The sequence below is a fragment of the Coffea eugenioides genome, chromosome 2 (assembly GCF_003713205.1).
Source record: "Coffea eugenioides isolate CCC68of chromosome 2, Ceug_1.0, whole genome shotgun sequence".
Taxonomy (NCBI): domain Eukaryota; kingdom Viridiplantae; phylum Streptophyta; class Magnoliopsida; order Gentianales; family Rubiaceae; genus Coffea; species Coffea eugenioides.
Window position 1 is genome coordinate 19,016,936 of NC_040036.1, and position 20,036 is coordinate 19,036,971.

At 38.9% G+C, this 20,036-nt stretch overlaps 4 protein-coding genes across 8 annotated transcripts; 1 reads left to right on the forward strand and 3 right to left on the reverse strand.

The window, feature by feature from the left end:
- Window positions 1–353: 353 nt before the first annotated feature.
- LOC113762654 (protein DETOXIFICATION 14-like) lies at window positions 354–4,038 on the reverse strand. Its single transcript, XM_027306203.1, has 7 exons — window positions 3,553–4,038; window positions 2,449–2,993; window positions 2,238–2,324; window positions 2,087–2,143; window positions 1,715–1,953; window positions 907–1,112; window positions 354–746 (listed from the first exon to the last, which is right to left on the reverse strand). Exons 1-7 carry the CDS (start codon window positions 3,799–3,801, stop codon window positions 687–689), a joined length of 1,443 nt encoding a protein of 480 aa, XP_027162004.1. The 5' UTR covers window positions 3,802–4,038; the 3' UTR covers window positions 354–686.
- A 3,801-nt stretch (window positions 4,039–7,839) lies between these two features.
- LOC113761506 (2-hydroxyacyl-CoA lyase) lies at window positions 7,840–12,128 on the reverse strand. 2 transcript variants are annotated; one of them, XM_027304521.1, is made up of 3 exons: window positions 10,394–12,127; window positions 8,553–8,868; window positions 7,840–8,341 (listed from the first exon to the last, which is right to left on the reverse strand). In XM_027304521.1, exons 1-2 carry the CDS (start codon window positions 11,801–11,803, stop codon window positions 8,554–8,556), a joined length of 1,725 nt encoding a protein of 574 aa, XP_027160322.1. In that variant the 5' UTR covers window positions 11,804–12,127; the 3' UTR covers window positions 7,840–8,341; window position 8,553. The 2 variants fall into 2 exon arrangements, with proteins under 2 accessions (XP_027160322.1, XP_027160323.1); XM_027304522.1 differs by having other exon boundaries at window positions 7,865–7,951; window positions 10,394–12,128.
- Window positions 12,129–13,215: 1,087 nt separating this feature from the next.
- On the forward strand, window positions 13,216–16,054 carry LOC113762547. Of its 2 annotated transcripts, none has more exons than XM_027306041.1 (7): window positions 13,216–13,311; window positions 13,745–13,992; window positions 14,361–14,411; window positions 14,718–14,953; window positions 15,268–15,378; window positions 15,476–15,538; window positions 15,618–16,054. In XM_027306041.1, the coding sequence occupies exons 2-7, from the start codon at window positions 13,797–13,799 to the stop codon at window positions 15,699–15,701; spliced, it is 741 nt and encodes a 246-aa protein (XP_027161842.1). In that variant the 5' UTR covers window positions 13,216–13,311; window positions 13,745–13,796; the 3' UTR covers window positions 15,702–16,054. The 2 variants fall into 2 exon arrangements, with proteins under 2 accessions (XP_027161842.1, XP_027161843.1); XM_027306042.1 differs by having other exon boundaries at window positions 13,768–13,992.
- A 413-nt stretch (window positions 16,055–16,467) lies between these two features.
- On the reverse strand, window positions 16,468–19,972 carry LOC113762381 (histone chaperone ASF1B). Of its 3 annotated transcripts, none has more exons than XM_027305818.1 (4): window positions 19,598–19,972; window positions 19,341–19,409; window positions 17,289–17,404; window positions 16,468–17,197 (listed from the first exon to the last, which is right to left on the reverse strand). In XM_027305818.1, exons 1-4 carry the CDS (start codon window positions 19,704–19,706, stop codon window positions 16,847–16,849), a joined length of 645 nt encoding a protein of 214 aa, XP_027161619.1. In that variant the 5' UTR covers window positions 19,707–19,972; the 3' UTR covers window positions 16,468–16,846. The 3 variants fall into 3 exon arrangements, with proteins under 3 accessions (XP_027161619.1, XP_027161618.1, XP_027161620.1); XM_027305817.1 differs by having other exon boundaries at window positions 19,332–19,409; window positions 19,598–19,971; XM_027305819.1 differs by lacking the exon at window positions 19,341–19,409 and having other exon boundaries at window positions 19,598–19,968.
- Window positions 19,973–20,036: the final 64 nt, after the last annotated feature.

Consider the following 20,036-nt stretch of genomic DNA (forward strand, 5'->3'; position numbering starts at 1 on the left):
AGATGGACAACACTTCCCGAGGAGGGTACGTGACTAACCGAACTACCCAGGAGAAGCTGTTTTCAGGTAATCATACGATACTGCCATATTTATTCAAGTCAACTCATTTTCCTTTTCCAAATCATCTCAGGCAGATTTAACGTAGTCGCAAATGGTGGGTGGATTCAAAATCTTATTATTTGCAACTCAACTCATCTTCCTTTTCCGACCGTAGGATTCAAATCTTACAGCAATTTTTGGGAAAATAATAATTTGGTCGTATAGCATCCAATACACCTCATGCAATGAAGCTCTCTATCTCGACATGCGCTTACCGTGTGATGAGTTATATTCCATTGCAGCAGAAGCAGATAAAAAAAAACGGTGGCATGCGCCCTTCAATTTTAAGCCGACATTGTCCATTTTCCCACCTCAAAATTATTTCAGGGAAAAGTGATTAGGCACGCTGTGGATGTTCATAAGTTCGATATTATTGCAAAGTCAAGCGGTTATTTAAAAGAAAACCATCAGCTCCTCTCTGTGCAATGGAGAACTAAAAATTATCATCTTTCGTCTTTAGCACAGGTAGCAATCCTATTTGACGCGAAACAGACGTTCAAGAATCTAACTGCGCGCAGCAATAGGAGCCCCGTCTGATGTTCTTGATGGAACTAGAATGTCGGTGCTGGTGTTTTTCTCGAATTTACTCATACCGAAGCGGGTTCTTCTTTTTGCCCTTCAAATATTCTGCGCCTGGCTTCCATTGACTGTCATGTATCCACAGGTGTAAGAGTCAGGCAACTAACTGATTTTTTCCCAACATGATTCAGCATTATTTTATTTTACTAGTGAATTAAGTTGGATTTAGCTGAAGTATAAAAATCTGGGGGAAAGTTTGGTAATTCAATAGACTTTGCGTTCACCAACCTGCTTTTCCCAGTTTGTTAGGCTTGTTATAGCAGACAAGGAAAGAGTTTGCACCGTAGCTCCAGAGAGCAGTCCACCCCAAAGACCCATTCCTCTTAAATGCAATGCAAAGCCCAGTATTAAAGCCGTCGGAACTCCAACCAGATAATATGCCCCTAGATTTACATAAGCTCCCAAGTGCTGCCATCCACTTCCTCTTGCTACCCCTGAATGCAAAAGGATTGCATCAAGTCAGAAGATGGTAGGAAATAAACATGTCCAGTGCTATATGATGTCACAAGTTTTGTATCGAAGTTCTAAAATGATGGATTTTGTGTTTATGTCATCCAAACGCAGTTCTCAAGTCAGGAGAAAATGGACAAGGATAAACAAATTTATCAGTTGACACTTGACAGAACTGCAATTGCTAATTTCTTCACATCTTTCCAGTGTTTTCACAATTTTTGCATCCTTTCTGTGGTAAGGCATGGGTATCTTGTAATTGTTATGCTTAAATCTTAACCAATGTGAAACAAAATCCTCCATATACCTCAATGACAGCCAGTATGATGTCTTCAGTTTGTGATGTCAAATTACACTCAACAAAGACAAGGAGTAGGACTAACATGGAAGTCAGCTCTCTTTCATTTTCAAAATCATACCACGAAGATACGAATTTTACACAAAATTATTGTAGTGTTTGTTTAACTCAAATTGCAAAGTTGCTCTAATAGTTAATTTAAGATTTGATGTAACTCTTTCTGATGTTATCCCAGTTTTCATGTCAGTCAACATATTGAGAAAGTAGTAACCCAAGATATTAGGATACCTGATAACACCGCCTGTGTGCTATCCATCATGATGGAGATGCATAAAAGAGGAGTCATGTCCTTGACATAGCTAATAACTTCTTTCTCGTCACTGAAGGCATATCCAAGTATAGTACGGCAGAGGAAGAGAGTAGTGCTTGCCACAAGAAACTCTGATACAGATACTAATAGCACCATGCAAAGAGCTACTCGTGCTGCCTGTGGATTCCCTGCTCCAAGTTCATTTGATACCCTAGTACTATAAGATAACAAAGGTTGTCTTTCAGCGGAAACCTTACTTGCATGAGCTCATAAGATTATTTCTGGATTATTAGGCTAAGAGATATAGTCTATGTATCAATGCATTCATTGCATAAGAGTAGGGAGCAAACCTTGCAGCAGCACTAAAAGAGGAGGGTATCTGGTAGTGCAATGAAGTAATAGTAAAGCTGTTCGAAAGGAAATTTTGAATCAGTTACATTAACTTTTTAGATTCTATCAGAGAAGTAAAAGGTCCAAAAAAAGAAAAGAAAAAAGGCTAACCAGATAGATAGCACAGAGGTCTCCAGCTGAGGATTTGGTGACAGGCCAGACAGCAATATGATTAACTCAAATGCCCACCATTCCAGACTACCATCATTTTGCAAACAATAGTAAGCTAAAGTGATCAAGAAGATTAGTAGATAGAGTATTACAGAACCAGAGGAACGACTAATATGCATAGCCAATTGGAGAGGTTAAGAGATAAATTTACCAAACCATTACGGCAGAAGGGATGGCAAAACGGAGGAATTCCCCCATTGTTTGAAGAGCATCCATAGAGAAAGGAAGACGGGAGTCTTTACAGGAAGAAGAATACTTCACATACAGCCCAAGCAAGATCACATTCAACCAATATGATATACCAATGGACAAAGCTGCTCCAGTATTCCCTAGATTGAACTTGAATACTAAAGCCCAACAAAGAGGCACTTGTAAGCATAGAGATGCAACTGTACTATACAGCATTGGAAAGATTAAACTCTGAGTCTGAAGGAAGCGGACAAGTGACTGGAGAATAACATAAGGGAATAGTGTAGGAATGAGCCAAATCAAGTATATGCCAGCCTCGGTTGCAATTGCAGGATCTTGGCCAGTGAGTATTAATAGCTTGTCTGTGAAGATCCACAACAAGGATATTGGTATACAAACCATAAAGAGACCCATGATGGCCCCATATGTATAAGCTCCTAGTCTTTGATATTGTTCTGCTCCAAAAGCCTGCCCGCACAAGGTCTCCAGTGCACTTGACATCCCAAACTGCGTGATAGTTAATTGTATCAGTACTTAATCAAGTATGTTCTGGACACTACTTATCCAATATTATCACAGTTCTTAACAGTTTTTTTTTTTTAGCCTTAATCTTTTAGTTGACATGGAGTTGTTTGACATAATTGACTTACAACATCAGGCATCAAAATTCAGAAAGAAGCCATATTTGCAATTGGCGTGACTGAGAGCAGCACAAGTATTGATGATTCTTTCCCCAAAAAGCAAAACTTAAAATATCAACAAGGATGAGTCATGCATGGCTCACGATACAAGGATATTCGAGTGAAATAAGAAGTCAGTTGACATGAGAAGAACGCATACATATTTGTACTTCTACAAATATCTTTGCAGCATATTATGCTAACTATGTTCAAAAGTGATTCTAGATTGACTACTATGCTTCTAGTACAAGACAATTTGCATTCATACGCTTGCTTTGTCATAGAATATCTAATAGCATATGATAATTAAGATGAGTTATCTGATTGATTAAAATCTTCAGCAGCATTTATCAGGTGAAAATTTTGAGGAATACGAAAGAACTTACAAGAACACTGAAGCCAGTAACATTGGAAAAGGATGTGGCAATGGAGACACCAGAGAGTTGGAGTTCCCCAAGATGGCCCACCATAAAGATTGGTGAAACTCGCAAGAGATATTGTGCGACTGTTGCTACTATCATCGGAAGTGCTATGCTGTTGACCCTCTTCAGTTCTTCCACATAAGGCTTGCACGTTGCCGCCTTTCTTGATCTCGTGTCCTCAACATTTTCAGATGGCAGCAGTGCCTCTTCCATCGCTCTCTTGTTCTTGAAGGACGACTACTGAAATGCACAAACTTCTCGTATTCGCCCGAGTCTCGAGACTATCTATGTACAAAACGAAAATCTGCTTGGTTACTTAGCTTGCTATAGCTGGCTATCAGAGTTAACAGAATCTGATGAGAAGTACCGGAGATTTGAGAACAGCTCAATTATTTATTACTAGCACATGTGAGCATGATAGGACAAAAATAGGCCTGGCTCGGGCTTGCTTCTATTGGGCCCGGAGTTGGTCAAGGAACTGCAGCGGGTCAAGCGGGCTCATCGCATAACATAGGAGGATAATTGGATGGAGTGGATCTATTCAGAGATTATTTTGTTGCCACAGTCTGTGCCTGCCCCTGACATGCATGATACATATAGCCGGCCATGAACATAACACATAAAACAAGCCTAATGAGTAGTGTAGTTCGTTGATAAAAAGTGTCGTTATTTTTTTTTTATTGATCTTGGCCGTAACATATCGACAAATTTTGTGATAAAAAGTGTCGTTGACTCGTTGTTGAGAGATTTTGTTTCTATGCAAGGCCCACCGCAACTGACTTTGTGCCATGAATCAATGATGTGTCCATTATTGGAGAACAGATTTAGATTGACAAAACAGCTAATGGTTAGAGTAGTACTATTTACTTGACATGACGGTCGACGAAGATAGCATCCAGGAAAAAGAAACTATGGGATAATTTCATAAGCCTCCCTGAGATTTCTAGCAATTTCAAAGAGCTCCCTTGAATTTTTAAAATTGCACCTATTCTCGCTAATTTAACACTTTTGGTAACCAAACTTTAAATTTGATCAAAATTTTAAATGAATGCCCTAAAAGACCCACCACAGCTTACAAGGTTTGAATCATTTTCCAAAACAGTCGTAACATATTACATACCTAACACAAATATAAGGAGAGAATGTGAGGTTTTTTTAATACCATCTTTATTGTTGATAAGCAATTATGACAAAAAAGTTCTATTACTACGATACGATAGGCTACCTTTAATGGTGACAAGAAGTTATGTGCTCTGGAATCTGGATGCAGCAAAAGATGAGATTCAAAAAAAAAAGGGTAAAAGCGAGGTTACTACTAGGATGTGTTGTGTCCTGGAGTGGACAGTACGAAACCTTTGAATTCCCTTTGTGCATGGGATGGAATGGAATGGAATCAATCATCTTTCAAGTTTCAACAACGATTGCATGTTTCTTCCCACATTCTACTTACCAAACACGCATTCCAGACTTATTCCCCAGCTAAAAAAATAAAATAAAATAATGACCACCCAACATTTCTGAATTTTCCCTCTGTTCCTGTGCAAAAAAAAAAAAATTTGAAACGCATAAATCAATTTGAAACTTATTCCAGGACGCACGTATAAGGATCCACAGTTGTTGAAACCGAGCTTGAATTGGATCTTGATCGATGATTTAAAATCCCAATAAAATTTTTTAAATCAACTGCTCTGCTAGTACAAGCGCAACTGCGAAAGGATCCGAATCTGAAAAATGGCACCAGGATGCTCTCTCACTCTGTAGGCTTTTTTTTTTTAAATAAAAAAAGGGGTCCAGGATGTTGAGAGACGTCACTTGCACTTGCAGGTTGGCACAGAAGCCGGAAATCATTTGGGCCCACGAGAGGTAGCTGTCAACTGGCTCAGTAGTCCCATCTTTACTGACGCCCTGTCCGAGGACCCAATTCTTCTGTGCACAGATTTGGCCCAAACGGTTTATCCATCCAAGAGCCCGGGAGAAATGGTTGGACTTGTCTAACCCCTTTGTTCATTGTGGCCTCGTGATCATTTGATGCTCTCCCCACTGGTTCGCTGGCTCGCTAGTCGCAGCTACCAAAGATTTTTTTTTTTTTTTGGTAAATAAAGATGCATTAAAGTAAAAATCAAGAGCGGAAGTTAAAGTACAGTCATCCGTGGGGTGGTAACGTCCTTTTAAGTCTTCTTGCAAAAGTAAGGAAATGACAAAATTAGGACATAATTCAAAAAAAGTGAAGTCTTGAATGCTGCTTCTTTCCCAGTTTGCTAGGATGTGTGCACATTTGTTTGCTTTGCGATAGTTATGGTAGAAACATATCTGCTGAAATATAGTCAACAGCTCCCTGCAATAAAAAATAATAGGCTAAAGTTCACGAAAAGTAAGATTATTTGACTTACACAAGGAGATGATACTGGAAGAATCCATCTCCACAGAGTGAATACAGCTGGATTCAGAGACTGAATACACAGAGTGATGACAAGGGATAATTCCTGCTTACCGGAGGTGCTGGATGCTACTATCCACAGTAAAAAAGATTTTAAAAAATGGTGGTGCAAGTAAAATCACTCTGTAGTCATATGGAAAAATAATAAAATAAAAAGAAAAGCTAAAATGGTCTGTAAATATCAAGGACTGTGCAGAAATTAAATCCTTAATGTAATAATTGGACCAAATGTTATGTTAGCAATCAATTGTCTCACCTTACCCCGTGTGAATGGTCCACGGCAGCGCCTTTCACCAGTGAACTTTGAGGTCACAAGTTCGAGTCTCCGCTCCGCTGGATTCCTCCGCGCACTTAACGTGTTTGGGCCGAGTTGGGGTGCCGGGCCGGACCGCAGGGGATTAGTCGGGCCCCGTAAGGATGGACCCGGACACTCCTGTGTCGACAAAAAATAAAAAATAAAAAAAAAAATCAATTGTCTCACCTTGGTGGAGTCAAATAATCAAGAATGAAATAACAATCCATTGGCTTGGTGCTCCTAGACTAGAATTGTAACACTTCCCACGCCCAATGCAGGTGGTCTTCTTCCACGCGTCCCAGTGTTTCCACACCACGACTCACCTCTTTAATCTTCTGCTGCAACTCTTACCGATTCTCTCTTCAATCTTCAGTAGAGAGAATACTGCGGTTGAAAATTTTGGTTACTCTTTTTAAGTCCGATTCCACTTCCTCTCATTTTAAGTTCTACACTCCAGCGCTTTTATGCAGGTAACTGCTCCGGTCACAGTTTTCAGAATTAGGACCACGTTAAATTAGCTATTAATAAATCTCATTGTGGTTATGATAGTGCTTGGATACAAAACTTATCCCAAATAATATTTCGCTTGCATCATAAACACATTTTCCAACTCACCTTTTTATATTCTCAACCACCTTTTTATCTCACATACATCACATCACAAAAAGAGCTACAATAATTATTCCAAATAATATTTCAAATAATACCCTATCCAAGTAATTATTGTACTTTGATCTTTGTAGGCCAAAAATCTTACCTTCGTACACAAGGTCGAGAAACTTTGAGCCTGAGAAAGCAGGCTTTCTACTTGTTGGTCTTCCAGGAGCTGGAGTCACTTCTTTCTTTGCACATTTTACTCTCATCTGTTCTGTCCATTCCTTCCCTAGTTGCAGTTGCAATCAAGAAAGTCTTGTTCATACGTACCTCTGGAAAACAGATTTTGCCGCAGCGATGGATCTCACGAGTCAATAGTCAATATGATAAATTTTTTTTTCCTTTGTGCGGAGGGTGGAAGATAAGCACTTTTTTTTTTTATTTTATTCTGGAAATAGATCATCAGACAATAAATGGCTTATGTCAAAGCGTGAGCAAGTTCTTCATCCAGGCAGGAGGTGTGTTCATGGAATTTTCTTGCGTACGTGCATCCGTTTTACAGAATAAATAAATATTACTACAATCTATTCTAAGGGTCACTCGTCTTTCCGATTTACTCTGAGAGAAAGTTTGATGCCAAGAAAGCAATTTTTAGCAACTTGGCCGAGAGAAGGTATTATATGTTTGAGAACCGACCTTTGGGTGGCACTTGAGAACATCCTATTCCTATCCGACAGATAACTGGATACCAGTCTCCTGTGTCCTAGAATAGAATAAAGCTGGTCGTTTTGACTCGAGTCCGACTGCTGAACAGCTAGCGGTAAATGCTTACGCTATTCTCTGAATTCTTAACAGATGAGCGCAAAGAGAGCAACTGAGCAAGGCGTCGATGAATGTAGAAGTTTGATAACACAAAGAAGAAAGAAAAAGGAAAATACTGCGCAGGTATGTGCAGCAATCAACACATTATTACCTTTAAGGCCTGAATCCTTATATGCCGAGTCTCAGATCCATAGAGTGATTCCAAATGCTAATTCCTACAGCAATTTTCCTACTCATTGATCAAAGTTGCAGAAACTATACCTAATCTACTCAAAACAAGTAATGATACAGTTCCCGACCGGAGTGCATGTTTTCTTCTCTCGTGCAGATGAAAAGAAAGCACATAATTGCAAAAGAACTCAACAAACATTCCAAGAAAAACTATCTACAGTATTCCATACAAGCTAATGGTAGTCCTGAAAACCTGCCACTGATGTCTTCAAAATGTTGAAGCTGCTAGCTCTCTTAACTTTCTTGTTCAAACAAAACAAGACAGGGATACCAGCTGCTTCTTCGACCCAACATTTGGTAAATCAGCAACCCTCATGCAATGAGTATGTAGGCTTGTAGCAGAGGATGCTCTTTCTACTTGCACGTGTATTTAGCTATTAAAAGGATAAAAGCATTAAGTGCAATTTGTTACTACATGATAAGAATACACTATAGCAACAGCACTAACTTTCCTCATTTGAGTCGGAGAAAACACCGGAGCAGATCGCTTTGGAAAGTTTATGTAAAAGAACAAAACAAACATCCATATGTTTTATCAAATAAGAATTTAGGTACAGCTTATTAGGTCATGCATTCTGGTTATACCTCAGTTTTTGTGCTGCAACCTTCCACTTTCTGAACCAGCATATGGATCAAGTATGACATTTAACACTGCAGGTTTCCGTGCCGAAAAAGATTCAGCAAGTGCAGATTTGAGTTCATCAGGCGTCTGAATGAGATAACCTTTCCCCCCAAAAGCTTCCGTTAGAACATGATAACCTGCTCCGGGAACAAAAGACGTGGGTGCTGGGTCATCTTTGTGAGGCCCTGTGATTTCTTCAGGACTCCTTCGATCACCACCGTAAACCCCACCATTATTGAAAACTATAACGACTACAGGTAACTGATATCTAACCAAGGTCTGCAAGATAAAAGTGCACGGCATTTAAATCAATTAAAAACCATAGAATTGGTGTAAGGACACTAAAACAAAGAGAAATGCTGAATCATGATTTCATAAGGATTGCTAGTAAAAAAATAGTAGGTAAGCATAGGCCTTAAAATGTTGCTTTTTTCTATGAGTTATCAGGAATGAAGAAAAGGGGAATTTTTCTGATTGAGTGCTATTATCAAAAAGATTTATAAAACAAAAGGAACAATAAGATCGGGCTCATGCACCACAATTTAAGGAGATGGTAAATTGCAGCATGATTCTGGCATGAAAAGTATGAACTGTGATGCAATTCATCGACTAGAAAACATACAAAGCAAAATACAAAATTGATCATATTGCCAAAGATAATATGAGAAAAGGGAGAAATATGTAGTCCCATGATTATGAGCTTTATATCTATCTATTTTAAACCTTACTCGTGGAAGATCAAAGTTTTATTATCCTGTTCTCAGTTACGGATTCACTAAAACAAGTTCTATAGGCAAACAAGAGAGCATTCTTTCTGCAATCACTTGTCATAAAAGCTCTCAACCAGACAACAGTTATTAAAGCAGATGCCTTGTACCAACTACTCTGCCCATATATGATAGGGATCATACAAGTCATTCTGACTATGATGAATAGCCTGTTTTAAGAACAAATAACTACTCAATCAGACAAATTTCAGAGAACTTGTAGTTTTCCAATTCAAATAGCTTTAGATACACTTGTTTCTGTTGTAAAAGTTCTCCTAGTCACTTGAGTTCTGTAAGCAAATGGGTGGACCAACCTTGACTTATTTCTGAAAGTTTTGAATAAGGAGGAAAAAATGGGTTGAAACAAGGAAAAACCAAATATTCCATGAGAAACACTTTAATTCCAGCCAATCACTTGATCTGCAAATAAGAATCACAGGAAAAGTACAATATCTCCCTCCTGTTTTTTTTTTTTTTAAACAATATCTCCCCCGAGATAACTCTTTTCTTTGCCTTTCAACACCTGTTGGAGATCCAAAAAAATTGCTCTAATGCAGATAGCATGGTGGTAGAAATAGTGTATCAAATATGGTAGAACGCAAACTGGAACATATAAGTTTGGTAAGACTCAGAACAAATATCACCTAAATCTGAAAGAAGAAAAATGCAAAACAACAAATACACATTAAATGGCGCTTCAAGGCATTCATGAAATTGATGATACTGATGCAGTCGTTAGCAACTTCTGGAGTGCAATTCTCAAGGCTGACAAGAAGAAAGGAAGTTCATTTTCAAGAAAAACTCTACTATCCATTGACGCCCCAGTAAGAATGCAATAGACATGAAGCAAGACCTTGCACCAATGGGAAAGCAAATAAAACCAGAGCAGAATATAGGGAAAAAAGTATTCTGGTATGCAGACTAAAATAAACGCAACAACTCACAATGAAGTGATGTATGTCAAAATGACAATATGAAAGACAGTAATGAGTGAACAAAGACAACAAAAAGAGGCATGAACAGCAACAAAAACAAACCTCAACTTCCATTGCACTGAAACCAAATCCAGAGTCCCCTTCAACAGCCACAACAAGCCGATCAGGCGATGCCACAGCAGCAGCAATGCAATATCCCAGACCAACCCCCATTGTCCCCCACGTCCCTGCGTCCAGCCTAGTCCTTGGTTCTGTCTGAACCAACACTGCCCTGCCAACATCCATAGTATTTGCCCCCTCAGAAACTAAAATTGGAGCAGGACTACCCAATCCAAGAATTGCATCCCTAATAATCCTTAATGGTGTAGTATAATTAAATGGAACAACATCCTTCGCCAACTGAACCTCCATTTTTGACACATTCTCCTTAACCTTCTTTGCTATGGCCTCAACCCAAGGGTGAGACTTTCCTAAACAAAAAGGTTCATCTTTGATCTCCTCGTATATCCTTTCCACAACATCTTTGGCATCTCCTACCAATCCCACACTAGGCTTCCTTAGTTCAATCTCATCCTTATCTATGTCCACTAAGATAAACTTCACATCTTTGGACCACTTTGGTGGCTCCCCAAAATGCAATAACCAATTAAGCCTTGCTCCAACAACCAACGCCACATCACATTTCCCAATTGCCAGTGACCTGGCAGCAGTGGCAGCTAACTCATGAGTATCAGACAATAAACCTTTCCCCATAGGAGTCGGTAAGAAGGGAATTCCAGTACTTTCAACTAGCTTTTTCAATGCATTTTCGGCTCTAGCATATGCAGCCCCTTTTCCAAACACGATCAAAGGCCTCTCTGCTTTCCTCAATAAAGCAACCGCCTTTTCAATCTCTGAATTCTTAACTAAGGGCTTGGCAATCAGCTCTTTTTTCCTACTATTCTCAGCTTCATCAATCAATTTCTGGGCCTCGGAATCAGCAACACTTTGGTGAAGCACATCAGTGGGGAGGTCCAAATAGCACCCGCCGGGGCGACCCGAAACAGCTCGATCAAGAACCTCGAAAACAACGGTAGGGATTTTAGTAATATCAGTGGCTTTCACCGAGTACTTGGAAAAGGGTTCAACAGCGGCAATTTGGTCGAGCTCCTGGAAGTCACCACGGCCGAAATCCTTCTGATCACACGAGCCGGAAATCAAGACCATGGGCCAGGCGTTGACGCCGGCGTTGGAGAGACCAGCCAGCCCATGAACGCAGCCGGGACCGGAAACAGTGAGAAGGATACCGGGACGGCCGGTGAGGTAGCCGTAAGCAGAGGCAGCGTAGCCGGCGGACTGCTCGTTGTGGAAAGCGACGAAGCGGATTCCGAGAGCCACGGCCCGGTTGGCTAGGGAGGTTACGGGGATGCCCACAACTCCGAACATCTTGTCCACCCCGGCCCTTGCCAGGCACATGGCCACGAGAGTGTTGCCATCAATTGAAGTTGAGGTTTTCCCATCAGACTCTGCCATGTTCAAAAGAAGTTGGAAAAGTGCGGAAAATTTGAGAATGACGAGAAATAGATGATTCGCAGAAAATGAGGATCCTAGTGGTTGGCAATTTATACTAAAGTAGAGGTACAATTTTCATGCTTCTTTCTTTTTTCTCTGCCCCAGCCAAAGAACGATTCGATTCGGTGGAGGGGACTGAGGGAGGCGATCTGGGTTGAGCATGAGTCATCTGATTGGGAAGTTACGGTGAGATTTTGTCACCAAGTCCAACGAATTTGGGCTTTCTCGTTACCAGAAGAAAAGAAATGAATTTGGTTTTGGCTTTCTTGTTTATTAATATTTACTACTTCACTCCGACGTGAATTGTGAGTTGTGACCCATTATTTGGTACGACGAGACAAAGCTGCCCGCTATGCTCTTTCTTTCTTTCTAATGCTTCATCGGAAATATAAAGCGCAAACGTGATTGCTTCGGAAACAAAGTTGGCTTTGAGGTGAATTTGCTAATTTGACCTGTAATACTGGGTTCAAAAAGTACATAAGCTTTTTTGATAAATATATATATATAGAAAAGATTGAAATTTTGTTAATTTTTTAATAAATCCGCCACTAAAAATGGCACAATAAATTTTGAAAGATCTTTCCACCAAAAGACATGATGATCACATATAAATTTTGCATCATGAACGACCTTTTATTCCAATTCTTACTCATCCATGAAATACTGGATACTTCTCTAAACTAATTGCAAACAAGTTAATTACAGTATCAAATTGCAATGTCCAAGCCGACAAATTGTACCTGAGATCAACAAACGTGCAGATGAGTTTACGAACATCTGTGAAAGTTTTCTCGTCATTGTTTTTTAATCTCTCAAAATCGTTCCACTCTCTACCAGGTAGGTAGGTTCCGTACAAGTAGAAGGTTTTATTTGGCCTTTCGCTGTCCTGTCCTATTACGTGAAAATCATACCAAAAATATATGAAAATCATACAACAAATAAATTAGTTTAAGATACCCATTAAATGGATTATATTCAACAAATACATCTTATATTTTAACGGTGCCATGAAATACCTTCTGCTATATGGTATGAAGAAATATTAGGGGCACATAACAAACGGAACCAAAAGGTATCTAACTTTTGGTGTAGTGTTTGGACTGACAGGTCGGTGATTATTTCAAATATTATTTTAAATAATTATTATATGATATAAAGCATGTAAAATAATAAATTATTAAAAAATAAATAAATATATCAAGAATTGTGTTTATAATAATATAAACGAATAATTTATTAGCAAATAATTCCGATCCAAACTCACTCAATTCTCAGGTAACTGTTCTCGCGTCGAAGCCGTACAAAGAATTTTATAAGAACTAACCAGGAGCCGCCGCGTCATCTCAAACTACTCACGTTGAACTACACCCGATCCTACCCTACATCCGTATGATAAAACGCTCCAAAACCCTCTTTCAGCTTCTCGTCGCCATCAGCCACCACCACCGCCCACCCTCCATTCCTCTCAGGTAACTCTCTTTTCTGACGTGTCTCTATATACAACTGCCTATATTTACATGTCGTTGGTGGTGTAGATATGTGTGTATACATAAATGTCCTCACTTTTCTTTCCTCCTGTAGTGCACCGATATATCGTAACAAACTCTACAGACTTATCAAGCTTTTTTCCCTATTAAATTTATGGACTTAACAACAATGGACCTTGTTTTCTGCCCTTTAATTGCGTATGAAGAACTTGTTTTCTGGGTTTTTCTTCAATTTTTTTTTATTCTGATGTGTTGTTTGACTGTGCCCGAACCCTTGCCGGATATATGACTGCTTCATCAAGTGATAGGGTGTCGGGATGAAATATTTACAGCCCAGAAATTTCTTTTGTACATTTTAATAAAGATTTTATTTTTTTGGAAAGTGGGCAGCTTGCTAATTGGGTTTGTTTATTAGTTTGATTGGTTGAATTCTTGTAGTTAAACAAAAGAGGCCAAATAAAAAAAAAATGATAAAGAGGAGATTTTACAAGCTTGATCACGGTGATAGAGATGCTCCCTCTGAATCTTCGTCTTCATCTGACTCTGAATTGGAGGCAGAAGCCACTGCAGAAACAGAAGGCGAAGAGGAGGAAGAAGAAGATGGAGATAATGATGACAGAATAGCAGAAGCAAGAGGGGGTCAAGCTGTGTCCTCTTCTTCAGGTACCTTTGTTTTTTCTGGCAGTGGGTAAATTGTAACTTACAATGCTTGAGAGCTATTATCACAGAGAGTGAGAAAGTGCTGAAAAGTTAGTGACAGTACATTGTTACATTTTTTGAATTACTAAACGGACAATTCATAGGAGCTTTCTTGCCTAAATGGTGAAAGGCAACACTAGTACATTACAGGGTGAGAATTTCCAAAAGGTGTGTTATTGCCTTGCTTCGAAAGATAACAGTTTTTTTTTTTTTTTTAATATTGTATTAGTATCATTTGAATGATATCTCCGTGCAGTGCTTTAATTTTACCATTGTTATCTTTGTTAGGTATTTCATCTTGTTTCTTGATGGCTTTTGCCCCCTTCCTGCAGGGTATGAAAGTGAGGATAGCTCTGCAAATGAACTTAATCTAGATTCTTCAGGTTGGTTTGGAACTTTTGATATACATGATTTTCTGACCTAAAATCTGTAGTTTCTAAATGGCCCTAAAATTTTGAAAATTGCTAATTTAGAGTTTGATGGTAACATATGTCTGTGCTTGTCTAATTTGTGGTAGTAATGGTCTTACTGCTATCTTTTGGACTTCGGAGTATTAAGCAAACGTGTGAATGGCTAGGCCCTCTGAACGACAAAGAAGCTTTTAGTTTTTGTTATAAGTAAACTCTCAAGGATGCATACAATATAAATTGCCTATAGAACAAATGTCTAACCATGTTTACCTCTAGTAGGTTTACCAACAAGTGAGGACGATGGGGGATCTCGAAATGATGGAGAAAATATCCTGGAAAGTCATCCATCTGGTGAAGGCAATGTGGAACATCATAATTCTGTGCCTGAAGTTAGTGATATCCCATCTGATTTTGCAGATCGTGTGGTAAAATGTAAATCTGTTTTTAAGTGTAAGCTGTGCCCCAGAATTGTCTGCTTGACAGAGGATAGCTTGAAGGCTCATTTGAAATCCAAGGTAAGCACAATATGAGAATGGGGGCATGCAACATGTACACTTAACTACGTTATGTTTAATTAAACTTCTAGATTTTTTACTGCATACTATTTTTACAACCAGCGGCGGCAACATTTTTCTCTAAAATGCAGAAGTGCGTAATTTCTTACTTGTGTCTCGTGTTGGAATTGAGGGCTGGCATTTGAAGAATGATATCTACTTGTGGCATTTGAAGCCTTTACTTTCTGTATAATCTTCGTAAGACTGATTAAAACTCTTTATTGTGTGTCCCTACTGATTCATTTCACAAAAGCATGCTCTTTATCTCTTAATAGAGACATGCTCGATCTGAAAAGTTATTGAGAGAAGGGAGGCTGAAGCTTATGCTGGATGATGATGGAAAAGCTAATGCAGAGGTTGATCCAGAGAATAACTCTTCTGCTCAGGTTAGATCACTTGCAGTTGAGAGTACGCTGCATCATTTGATGCTGTAAGCATGATCTGGAAGATGGCTTGGCATAATTGAATGATTACTCTTAGCAGATTACACCTAAAACCCCAGGGGGAGCCAAACGGCGGCATATTCACAGCAAAAATTTTAGGAAGGTAAATCTTCTGTCACCCAATGAATGTGCTTCACATTAATAAATGCCAATTGTAATCTTGAATATCTTATGACTTTCAGAAAAAGGGAAAAGGTTCGAGCCTGGATCATGCAAGGCAATGGGCAAAGAATCCAGCCAAGAAGAGACTTAGAGATGGCAAGTGAAACATTGCAATCAGATGGCTTTCCTTCAAGAAAACAAAGCAGCTAATGAAAGTATAGCATGTTGATATCAGATCTGAGGCTTTTCTGCGCCCCCCATTTTCAGCAGGTTGGCCCTTAGGGGGACGGGACTGGAGACAAGGGATGCAGGAGGGCTGGGTCAAAGGCAAAGTTGCCTATTTTGTGCTGTTATCCTGCAAATTCTCTGGGGAACAGTTTTTTTCCTTTTTTCTTCGTATTTTGCATTTACATTATCTATCAGTATGTCAACCGCAAGATATTTCAGACTGCCAATTTGTCAATGTACTGCTAAATCTTATTATTATTATTTTTTGGTAATGCTTCTAATCTTTTCATTTTCTTTGTGGTTCGTGTGCATGAATTGTAAGTATCAACATAAGAATTGTTCGAAGGACCCTGTGGGAAATTGATATTTTACGTCCATTCTTTATGTCAAGGGCCAATTAGACGCGGTTCTAACTACCGTACTTGTACTGCTTGAGGGCAAATAATCATTTTACTGGCTTAAACAAGTACCTACTGAAAAACCTGCTGCTGGAGGGTAAAAGCCTCACGTTTCGTTTAAATTAATATGATGTTTGGGAAGTTCATATATGGAAGGACTAATGTCGAATCTGCAGTTAAAGGGATACCACGAATCACAACGGAAGTTAATAGTTAAAAGAGCACCTGCAAGCCATCAAATAAGGAAAGCTTTGAAGAAAAGGCATTCTAGCCAAATTGGTGAACAAAGGTCAAAAGGCCAATGTTAACTGTAATGTAACATACATTTCAGAAGGTATACTATTCAAACAAATCGTTAAACTTACTCTTGTCAATACAGCTGTGCAAAAAGGCTTTTTTCTAACTAGTACTCAGATTGCAAATGTTAAAGCAGGAGCCTACAGCCAAAAACTTTTCCTCCAAAGTCTTCTAAGTTCCACAACAAAACTAGAAGAGCACACGAGCTGCAGTAATTATCAGCTTAACTAACCAAAAGCTATTCAAAATCATGTGTGCCACTCACAGATTCACACAGAGAGCAGAAAAGAAACAGTTGACTCTGTAGACAGTCCACCTATAGAAGACAGATATCCTCTTCAAACACAAATAAGTCAGCTATTAAGCAAAGTTAATGTCATTGTGATTTATTGTCCTCCATCTGAAAGATGACCTGGTGAAGCAGGCACTTGTTCATTTCCTTCTGGTTCAGCTGCATGTTCAGGAGGAGGTCCTTGCTCTCCACTTTCACTATTTTCTGGGTGAAAATTGATGGGGAACTTAGTCACTCTGGGCTTGTCTGTAAGTATATTTCTCTGAACCCTGTCAATCAAAACTTTCTGTGGAGGTTCTTCTCTTAGCTGGTCATCATCATAGTCATTGTTCACATAGTAGCCCACTCGAACAAATTCCTGACCCATATAAGAACAGGTCAGTAGAAGCACTGTTACACCAATTATGTCTTCTTCACGGATTTTGGAAGGATCTGGAGGGTCTGCCTGGTAGGTCACCAACAAAAGTTGATAGCTGCAATGAGTAACAAAGATGGTAAACAAATTCATAAAAAACATTTCATTCGATGGGAGTTACCTGCAAGACAAAACGGTAATTACCAACATTGACTGGCCCAACAAGAACGCTTTCTAAAAGCTGGTCATAAGTTTCATCCTCAGCAGATCCAACATAGATGAGTTTCCATTCTAAATCTGCATGTGCAGTACAGTTATCACAAGTGCAAAAAACCACAAAGCTAATTCATAATACCAAGACAAGAGTTTTTACAAATGCTAACTCAAGACAATCTGAAGGATATCAGTAGCAAGGATGATATCATGTATATATTTACTTTCACAAGTAACCCCATAACCAAAAACAAGAAGGGAAAAACAAAAGAAAACACCGATAATATGATGGTTTTTATGTTCAACAAAGCACCAAATCTGATAGTTCATGAAGGCAAATTTAAGACAAGGAGGTACAATTGCTTTGTGAACTGTTCAACCAGATGCACACGGCTGATAACAGCGAGCCAGTTGAGAAAATTTCGTACAAGACACAGCAATATCCTCCAAAGATCCCAAAACTCCATACATCATTAGATAGACATGGAATGGCAGTACTTATACGATGATACTGTAAAAGAAGCAAGATTGAGGCCCAGTTCCAGATTTGGCATATTCAAGACACTAAAGGATGTACGGCGAGAACAATTATTAACTTGCCATTATGGCCTAGAGCATCTATTATTACCCGTTAAGCGCATTAATCAATTGAAACATATATTTAAACCCATGCATGATTCGCATAATACATCCAATACAATGCGTGAAAAGCACAGCTGAAAGATAAATTTTAAATTAGTGAATTTAATGCTACGGAAACAGCCAATAAGAGACTTGATATCAGAGAACCTAAATGGATATAATGTGACTCATTGTTGCCAAAACTATGTGGTGGAGGACCGAAGCAATCATTTAAGGCTTAACATTGCACATAGCAGACATCCAAACTATTAAGTGCATTGAAAAGCCCTAGAAAAGTATTGACCCATTCATTTCTCTCTTCATGCAACCTTTCAAAACAAGTCTTTTAGCCTGATGGCAAACACTAACTTGTAAAATGCTACTGTTGCAAAAGTTTGGAGCACATAGAAAAATTTCTTTACATGGCAAGAAAAGCATTATATTCTTCCAAAACCAATACGTACGATGCTAATCCAGTAACAATCAACTCACAAAACCAAAATCAAGACAAGTACAATTGCACCTGCTCTTCTTCAGCTCCCAAAGTTTGGTACTTGCTACAGTTAACACAAAACACCATTTAAGGTTTTTTTTTTCTTGGGTGGGACGGGGCCATCTGGGTAACAAAATTTAACAGCAATTGGAAGATGCAATCATTTGACTGTTTAAATAAAATTATCTTGTGGGAATTCTCATCCCCGTCATTGTAACTTCTGTTTTCTCAACGACACCTGTTTCTTTCTTTGTGTCCTTCAAAAAGAACACACTCACTTTTCGGTGCTATACAGAAAAAAGAATACTGCATCTGATCTGTTAAACAATATTGGGTGCTCTAAGATGAAACTGAAGCCCCAAATGAAGATGGACAGCGAATTTTTTTAGGATTCTGAAAACTACTTATAAGCACCACCAATATTTTACTGGTTGACACAGATCACCTCAGCTTTCCGGCATATGCTGTTACAACAAGATAGATTTTAAAAGAAAGCAGTTTAACCCTTCCCATAATTGCCTGCATTAACAAGATTCAAGCTAAAAAACCAAAGTGCATATGCATGAATTAGTCAAAAAATTAAGCACTAAACTACATTGTCAGTGTGTGGACCTTCTACGTTAAATTTGCAACAATTTTTGCCAAATCAGTACAAATGACATAAGAGCTACCTTACAATTTGCTTAATATGGAGATGAAACTACTATAAATTAGCAGCTAATAACAGTATCTAACTGATCAATTAAAAAAAAAAAAAGGAATTCAGCTAATTCACGACCAGACACTTTAGTCTTTGCTGAATTGATGATGCATGAGTGTAATCCTGCCCAGTTCAGACACAAAAAACTATTAAATTCTGAAGTTACAAACCCTAGAAAAGAGCACCCATGCAGAGACCTAGATTACCGTCTTCAGTTAACAATGATAATTCTTCTTTCCAACTAGGTTTACAAGCATTTGGTAAGTAAAAGAATCCTGCAAAATCCGCAAAAGTAGAATAAATTTTCCTTACAAGCTCACACAAAATCCAGATTTAACGATTTGTTCACTGTACAAAATAGTATATCCTAACAGAATGTGTCGACATAATAGATTACGACGTAGCAAAAGGATCTCGAAGTTCTATAAAAGTGCTATTAACTTAGTTAGAGGAAAAGAATTACCGTCTTTGAGAGGAGTGACGCACTCGTAGGAGATTTCGAACTGAAAAGGGGTGAGAAACGGTGCCGGATTGTCCAAGACGGTGACGTTGGTTATGTTAACAGCACTCATTTTTCCCACTTGAGCAAGCTAAAGTAAACTTGTAAAATCTCGAAGGGGTTTTAGCTTTATTAGACAAAGTTGAAGCAAGACCAGCTCAGCCCTAGATTTCTTCTTCATGGAACGGAGGCAAAACGCCTCGAACTCGATGGTCGGCGGAGAAAACCCCAATAGGAGGAACGACGGCGACCGCGACTCAACACGCCCAGCAAGAGCAAAGAGGAAGGACTAAATACTCTACTACTGCTTCTCTTCTGCTGGAATGACAACAATTTCTTCAGTGTATTACTGTTAGGCTAGCTCTTTATTATTTTGATCACCGGCTACCCGTTCGGAAACCGG

Excerpts from the sequence above, each read along its gene's own strand:
- LOC113762547 (XM_027306041.1), top strand. The coding sequence starts at position 13,797 with ATGATAAAGAGGAGATTTTACAAGCTTGATCACGGTGATAGAGATGCT. Across the intron at positions 14,412-14,717 it reads ACTTAATCTAGATTCTTCAG|GTTTACCAACAAGTGAGGAC; the intron begins GTTGGTTTGGAA and ends TACCTCTAGTAG. Across the intron at positions 14,954-15,267 it reads AGGCTCATTTGAAATCCAAG|AGACATGCTCGATCTGAAAA; the intron begins GTAAGCACAATA and ends ATCTCTTAATAG.
- LOC113762381 (XM_027305817.1), bottom strand. The coding sequence starts at position 19,706 with ATGAGTGCTGTTAACATAACCAACGTCACCGTCTTGGACAATCCGGCA. Across the intron at positions 19,410-19,597 it reads CGTCACTCCTCTCAAAGACG|GATTCTTTTACTTACCAAAT; the intron begins GTAATTCTTTTC and ends CGGATTTTGCAG. Across the intron at positions 17,405-19,331 it reads AACTGAAGACGGTAATCTAG|ATTTAGAATGGAAACTCATC; the intron begins GTCTCTGCATGG and ends CTGCACATGCAG.
- LOC113762654 (XM_027306203.1), bottom strand. The coding sequence starts at position 3,801 with ATGGAAGAGGCACTGCTGCCATCTGAAAATGTTGAGGACACGAGATCA. Across the intron at positions 2,325-2,448 it reads CCTTCTGCCGTAATGGTTTG|TCTGGAATGGTGGGCATTTG; the intron begins GTAAATTTATCT and ends AAATGATGGTAG. Across the intron at positions 2,144-2,237 it reads ACCTCTGTGCTATCTATCTG|CTTTACTATTACTTCATTGC; the intron begins GTTAGCCTTTTT and ends CCTTTCGAACAG.
- LOC113761506 (XM_027304521.1), bottom strand. The coding sequence starts at position 11,803 with ATGGCAGAGTCTGATGGGAAAACCTCAACTTCAATTGATGGCAACACT. Across the intron at positions 8,869-10,393 it reads TCAGTGCAATGGAAGTTGAG|ACCTTGGTTAGATATCAGTT; the intron begins GTTTGTTTTTGT and ends TTTATCTTGCAG.